Source organism: Dufourea novaeangliae, unplaced genomic scaffold, assembly GCF_001272555.1.
Source record: "Dufourea novaeangliae isolate 0120121106 unplaced genomic scaffold, ASM127255v1 scaffold316, whole genome shotgun sequence".
NCBI classification, from domain to species: Eukaryota; Metazoa; Arthropoda; class Insecta; order Hymenoptera; family Halictidae; genus Dufourea; species Dufourea novaeangliae.
Genome location: NW_015374191.1, coordinates 578,680 through 586,575, shown reverse-complemented (window position 1 = coordinate 586,575; position 7,896 = coordinate 578,680). Strand labels below are relative to the sequence as shown.

Here is a 7,896-nt window from a genome sequence, read left to right as displayed (position 1 = left end):
GAAAGTATCCTCGATATAAAAAAAATGAAGAATGATCCACAAAGGGTTAATACTTAATATTCCCTCCCCTATCGCACCTCCTCTCCCTCCTCTTCCTTCTGAAACAGACTCTCCCGCCACTAGAAGCACAGCCTATATAAACTGCGACCCGCTCGGTCCTCCTCTCATTCTCTATACGAGTCGTCGTCTATGTATAAAGTCGGAAGAAGCCTAAACTCCCGGATCCGTGTTACACGAACCGTCCGTTACTGATATACGACGAGCACGCGTGAAATCGATCGTTCCGTAATCGACGTATTTCACCAGTCCTACGGTGCCAACGATCGCCGAGATTAATCCCTTCGTGATACGACGATACATAAGGAAGAGAAAAAGAGATCATCTACCGAAAATTCGATCGGTCGTGCACTACGATCGAGTCTGGTGAGAGGATCGAGAAAACATCCCGTGTCCAACGATTGAAAACCAAAGGAGGTTCCGATAAAATCGTCTCGCGATCTCCGCGGCGGGACGTGTCTCTAACACGAAAATAACAGAAAAGAAAGACTAGGAGAAGGAGCACAAGGAGGAAGAAGAAGAAGAAGAAGAAGAGAAGCGAAGAAGGCGGGGAGCAAGGAACTCTCGAGGAAACGACGGTCCTTAGCCCTCTAGTTGTCCTAGCGAGACGGTTCGCCAGAGAAGTTGGTTATCAAAGTCGAGAGAATGAGATCGGTACTGTTTAAATCGCTAGTGACGGTGCTGGCGGTCCTGTACGTCGCCGTTCATTCGGACACCGCGGCGGTACGATCGGAGGTAAGCGATGTTAAACTAAAATGGATCGTTTGTTTGAGGACTTTGGGGATGAAACGGGATTTTTTTCGTGATCGTAACGGATGTCTTTGGGATAGTCCCTTGCTACATGGTCTGGGCGAATTGTCTTATTCTACTGAATTATACCCCTGTTTCCCAGTGATACTGTAAGGATTTATTGTATTGGGAAGCTACTCTGTTCTTTGGTGCTTCTGTTAGACGGGTGAATAATGTTACATAAAGTTCATTTTTTATGATACCTTACACTACTTTCTATTCGTAGTAGTAAGTCGGACTTTTGTTTCGTTGGGTTATCTGAGATCAACCAGAAATCAAAAGAGACATCGATCGAAAATATTGTTCTAAAGATCTTTTATTTTATAATTTATTATTGTTGAGTTTCGAGATTTTGTCAAAGTACTTCGAACAACCAAAATTACTTTGAAATTATGTTACTTTGTTTTCGATTGCACTTTACAAAAATATGATAAATATTTTACACCTATATAATTGATACTACCGCAATCTAAATTATTAAATTGAATTTTTCAATTTCACGTTATTGTTGATATCAGGATTTTTTATATTGAATTAAGTGGAATGATATTAGAGGATTCTCTTTGTGAACAGTGTCAATATAAAATTTTGTGAATAAAGCAGTCGACGTTATCGTAATTTTTAGTCTCTACGACACCGCGTTACTTTTATATCATTATACGTGTATCGTACTTCCAAAAAGTCTTTTTTAATAAAAAAACATTCAACACTGAAAAGTTCTATTGCTATGGGTTAACGTTATTTTGAAAGACAGAAATTTCAGTCACTTGGAAAAACTACAAGAGGATTGATTTTAGGTCTTGGCTAGTCGGAACGTTCACATTCTACTGAAGAAACATGGTAGTTTCACAATACTTGAGTCACTTAAGATAGTACCTCAAAGAACCATACAGACCATAACTATTTATTGAATATAATATTAGGGTGATTCATAAATATTGATTCATAAACATCACGTCCCCGACAGTACAGTGTGTATCAATAATTATGAATCACCCTAGTATTAGTTATACTAATTACAATCTTTGAAATTCTTAAAGATACAAGGAAGAACCTAGTTTAATCTGTTGCTAATGAAAAACTATTCTTTCCTACTAGGAAATTTTGTATCTTGATAAGACTAGAACGTTTTAGAAAATTATTTCAGAAAATTCCAGATATATTGGTCGTTGATTTAACAAACTATTATAAAATATCATATTATTAAAGTATATGTTCGAGTTGTTCGAAAATTCTTATATTTTTCATTATACGAATCATGAAAACCGTCTAATTTCAATGCGAATGTCTTCGAGATTAATGTAATTTTATCTAGAATTATGTGATAAAAGTCTCCGCGATTCTACAAGCCTCCGAAATTTGCGATGATTTCATTTTTTGGAACATTGATCCGCTTAGTCAGACCTTATCGAAAAACTCAATTATTTCCACTCCTCTATCAGACCTATTAAAATAATTTCAATGCAATTTTACCATATAGATTAAACAGGATCGGTGCATCGTCTAGAAAAATAAAAATCAGAAAACATTCTCGGAACTTATAGAAATTTTTGGAAACACGAAATCAGTAGCACTGACCCTTACTGCGTCGAAAGGATTGAGCTCTTAACGCGAGAAAGATAATCGCTCCGAATTTCGCCATAATGTTCCACTTATCTATTACGCACGTTCGCGCTCCATATTTTCCAAACAATTACAGAATCGTATCTTCTACATGATTCTATAGAAAAACAATTCCCAGAGTTACGAAATACTAATACGATTTCAAATATTAAACACTTCTTCGCGATTGAAGTGAAAGTTCGATGCACGATGGACAAAAATAATTTCAATTTCCGCTCGGAGAATGTTTAGAAGGCAGAAAAATTGTTTGTCTAAGCAGCGATTATGCTTACGGGGCGAAATATTATCTTCCCCGACGAATTCATTTCACTTTCATCGAGACATGCGGAATATATGCAATTTCATTCGCATTCTTACAATGTAAACCCAGACGGGAAGAGAATAAAGTATTCATACACCATTGTGTCTTACTTTCAATTGCCAACGGTAATTTTTAATGGAACGTTATGTTACAAATTGTTTATATCAGACTATATCTGTATAACTAGTCGAACACTAAATTCTTGTAGTAATTGTACTAATGAGTAACCCGTTTCTTGTCTTTTTGTTTGATAAAAATTCCCTACGAAGCACACGAATAATGAAAAGTAATATTAGGAGATCGTATGATTGTGATTCTCTTGAAAAGGAGATCCTCGAATTCGGAGAAAAATAGTGAAATATAAATTCATTAGCTGTTTCGTTAATAAAATGACAATGTAGTTTAAGCGCAATGTTTCTTCCCGTCCTAGTGATTGATAAAAATGGCGTAGGATGCCGAAGAACAATGAATTCTAGGCGCGCCTAGGCGTGAGAGCCACCTGCAACTAAGTACTAAAATCTAAACTCTCACAAAAACAAATAACTAAGAAAAAGTAGTACCAGGTCAACCTAGTACCGGATCACCTAGTTTTAGACTTGAAGAAATGTAATTTTTCTATTTTCCGGAATTTAAGAAAATATAACGAATTACTCATTGGTACACCTAAGAAGTAAGTTCCATTATGTTCGTTGAAGAAAGACTAAATTGAAAAATAAGAAATATTCTTTCAATTTTTGAAAGAATACACATTTAAGTCTTAACTTAATATTGCAATGGGAATGATATTAGGAATCGAAAGTAATATGTAGTTAGAATTACACTTGTACTTTTAAATACTATTATGTACTGCAAGCAACGGTTGATGTAAGATATAATTTAAAAATAGTTTCCATGTTATTGTTTACAGGAATTCGCGGAACAACTACGCCGCATTGTGCACGACGTGAACCCCGATAATCTGAGGACCCAAAGGGCCACCGAGAGCGGAAACGAAGACAGACCGAAACGGAACTGCTACGACACACCGTGTGGATGGAACACTTACAATCCTGTTACGCGTCGAAGCACGATTTTCATGCCGAATACGTAAGTAATGTTATACAAAACGTTAACCAAAGTACAGGACATACACGGGGTGTCTTAGTATTTACGAACATCATTGTCGTTGCTATTGAAGACGTGAAAAGAGAACTAAACGGGGATAATATGGTCCAAGGACCTGTATCTGACGATAATAAAACTGTATCATTGCATTATAATTACAAAACTGTATCATGTATCATTTTTCATGTCGTCAATAATAGCGGAAATAATTGAAATGTTCATAATGAATGGAATTTTTATTGAATTAATCAATGTCCCCCAAATCCCTGTCTATTGAATTAAATCAAAAGTAGAAGATTCTTGTTCATGCTATTAACTGTCAGGCTAAAATTTGTTCATGCTATTAAAGGTTCTATAAAATTCAAAATAAAGCAAAAATTTTATCAAATATCCTACTATAAATACATGGAGGTTATGCCAATCTTCTACAAGTGCATAAAATCCATAATGGAGTCGTAATAAATGTAAACTAAGGAGGAATTATATCGGATATAGTGAAATTTTTATCAACCATAAATGAGTATTAATTATATGTTTGTTCAACGATTCTTGTGAAACACAAAAAAGTGTGGAGTATATACGATTCGCGTTTGATACCCATTATATATCTTGAATAAGCAAAAACAACTCGATAAAGCTCGATCTTTATGAATGAACTGGCCTGAACGCAATAACCCCGCGAAATAAAAAGAAGTTATGTGCTTTATCATTTGACAACGAGTTTACGATGGATCTTTAATCTTATTTGCTGGTTTCCGCTAAAATTTGCTGCTTAAACCTGTGCAGTTCAATTATACCATCCACGTATAGTCACGTTTATAAAATGGTATAGATAAGCATCTAATAATTATGTATCCTACTTTAATGCTAACAAAGCTGATAACTTGAGACTTCTAAAATAATCGAATGTATAAAATATAAAAATATCTCTGTGCAACAGAGTTCTTCTCATGAGAATTTTAATAGGCTACAAAGAAATGTTTAATTCTACACTGTAAGAGTGTATAAGTAAAAAAACAATTATAACTCCTGTATTGTTAATTAAATTAAAATATATATCTGTATGTAGTACGTATATACGCGGACATTAATAACAACAAAAATTGTTCCTCGCTGTTCCCATGCATAAAGATCTGCAGGCACCTAACCCACACCAGATATATGTTTGGGTCGAGTTAAAAAAAGTTTCCACCGCAAATGGCGAAAATTCATTCAATAATAATTAACCTTCCACCAGTTGCGCCACCCTTTTTGAGACACGATCGGCCGTGCAAAATATGTACACAAACTGTTGTACCCAATACAACTGCGCCACCAGTGGAAGGTTAAAGAATAGTAATAATAAAAATTCTTAAGCCTAAGAATAACTGTTATGTACAATAATGCTGATAAATATAGTAGACCGAATAAATAAAATATAATTATAAATACAAGAGATTGAATCACATTTAATACATTTGTGTACGTCATATTTGCATACCTAATATTCGTAGTCTTTTTATGACTCGACCCAACAGACACCTGAAGTGAACAAAGAACTCCTCCTCGCCCTCCAACACTCATACACAAGAAACGTAAACTGAAGACAAAGACCATAGAATGTACTTTAAAGAAAATTTGTATTAATTTTTCAGATGCAAATGTCCCGACGAAACCTACAAATGCGTACGCACCGGCGAAAACGTGTCAATGAGCGCGTACGTTTATCACTGTCGTCAAAACACAACGGCGGATGACATCGAGGGCGAGTCGCCGTACGACATGGACTCGGCGGACTATGTCAGTTAAAACTCGCGCCTCTATGAATGCTTGACATGAGCATGCGCACTTACCTGATTACGCGACACCTTCAGGAGCCCCGTCGTAGTTGCACCGCCGATTCGAGTTGGTCCTTTATTCGAAAGAAAATTTACTCCAATAACGTTCCGAATAAGTAATATATTCGAACGTAACTTAAAATAAATTTTCACTCGAATAATGTTTCTTCAAGCACAATCGTTATTCGTTCACCGCGAACAAATTCTGTGGTGTTATTCGTTATTCAAAGTGACACTTACCCTCCTCCACCGTCAACTTCACTCGTAACACTGATTCTCATTTTCCTTTCGATCCCGGCATGTGTTTGGAATTACTTCCGGTTTCCGTCTTCCCCAACCGGCGTTCGTTGCCAGTTAAGATGGCGGCCAATCACAACACATGAACCTCCCTCCCGATGACACTTTCGAAACACAATACACGGACACTCGCGTATATGCATCTGTCATCCTGTAGGGACGGAAAAAAAAAACAGAATAGTTTACCTGGTCCCGATTCAATATGGTCGGTGCGTATGGACTGTCGGATTTGTTATGGTCCTTTGATAATTTATTACACTTTGACCGAAATTTATGAGTCAGGGTAAGATTATTTACATTTCCCGAGTACATACAAGTATGTTCATACCATTGTCGTTAATATGTAGATAGAGACCACTTTTAATGATGTTCATTTGTAAAATCATAGTTAAATATACCACATTAGTACAACAGACACTGCATATGCACCGACTTTACGCTTTATATGCAGACAGTATTTTCATGGGACGATCTTCGAAGAAATTTCGAACTTTGTATTTCCCGCGCGATTGTTACTTTAATTCGAATGCGACCGTTTAGCTATTAATGGAATTTTGTCGAAAGAGATTATTTAGAAACGGAATCTTCTATTCCCAGATGTTAAATCGGCAGTTTAGTGGCAAGTATTCACTGAATTGTTGATTACTGGTAAAGAAATCAAAGGAAATTCAAAAAACTTGCTGGCTACAAGGGGCCAGCACTGAAGCCGCAAGCGCGAGACTTTCGATACGGATTATTTTTGCATACGACGATAGTTTCTGATATATTTTGATATAATTCCGTCCCTAGTGTTACTATTGATAGTTTTAAAGCAGTTTTAGCGAGAGAAATTACAAAAATTGGAGATTATACCTTCATTATATACGGAGCGCCCTTGGAGGATGTTACTTCAACGAACGGAGACGTTAGACTGCGTGCGCATCCTCAGTTTGAAACGAAAGTCTCGCATGAAGGCGCGCTTTTCGAATTCGTTTGATTTGAAAATGAGGTCGCTACGAGTTTGAACGTTGCAAAATGAAAAATGAGAAACAGTAACGAATCGAATAATGAATGGCCTATCGCCTATCGCTCGACGTAGATCAGACGCACGGAGCAGAACCGTAAGTTAACTGAAACAATTTTACTTGAAATTATGCATAACGGAAAGTTTATTATAAGTAGACTGCGAATGTTTATACAAATTCACATTTATAGGAATTAATTTAAAAAAACGGGAATTAAATAGAATTTTTTAACCTTAACGTACAGTTTTATTCTTTTATGTTTTACACAGCTGCATCTGCTCTAAATGTATAAACATCCACAGTCTAATTATAAGTAATAATTACGTTATAATGTAATCAAGTAGTGACTGACATATTAATATTTTAGTACTATTTATAATAATATTCAGCTTAGTCTCTGGAAATCTTTTCACTCCTAAATTGATTTATTGAAAGCAGTTGTTCGCCTCTTTCAATGATCAATTCTAATCGTTTGTCAAGGCTTAATTAAGTAAGGTATTTGAAAACAATTAATATCGGGTCTGAAAGGATTCAAATTTATCAAGATAAGAATTTAATTATTAATATACATTAGTGTATTTCTAAGATTATTGCTTCCAGAAGTAATAACTAGACAGTGAATGCAAACATTTCTTCGTAGCTTAATGAATCCTTGATAAGAGTTAATAATAAGAGTCAACTTAATAAGAAAAGCAGATTCTTGCGCAGCTTTCCTTACTGTAAATGAATCTATGATAATATAAATTATCTTGGAACATCCACAGTCTAGTAATTACAATTCGAATTATAGACGGAAGTACTCGGATCATCATTTTAGGATTTAAAAGTGACTGTTGAAGTGACAATTTTACTCGTAGAAAAGAACATTTAACGTTTCGACTCATTAAGTCACGTATCGAAAATT

The 7,896-nt window shown here is 35.6% G+C and overlaps 1 protein-coding gene across 1 annotated transcript; it reads left to right on the top strand.

The window, feature by feature from the left end:
- The first annotated feature begins 200 nt into the window (after nt 1-200).
- LOC107192175 lies at nt 201-5,732 on the top strand. Its single transcript, XM_015581380.1, has 3 exons — nt 201-792; nt 3,678-3,856; nt 5,509-5,732. Exons 1-3 carry the CDS (start codon nt 703-705, stop codon nt 5,660-5,662), a joined length of 423 nt encoding a protein of 140 aa, XP_015436866.1. The 5' UTR covers nt 201-702; the 3' UTR covers nt 5,663-5,732.
- The last annotated feature ends 2,164 nt before the right edge of the window (nt 5,733-7,896 follow it).

Coding starts and splice junctions, on each gene's coding strand:
- LOC107192175 (XM_015581380.1), top strand. CDS start 703: ATGAGATCGGTACTGTTTAAATCGCTAGTGACGGTGCTGGCGGTCCTG. Junction 793..3,677: donor CCGCGGCGGTACGATCGGAG/GTAAGCGATGTT, acceptor TATTGTTTACAG/GAATTCGCGGAACAACTACG. Junction 3,857..5,508: donor ACGATTTTCATGCCGAATAC/GTAAGTAATGTT, acceptor TTAATTTTTCAG/ATGCAAATGTCCCGACGAAA.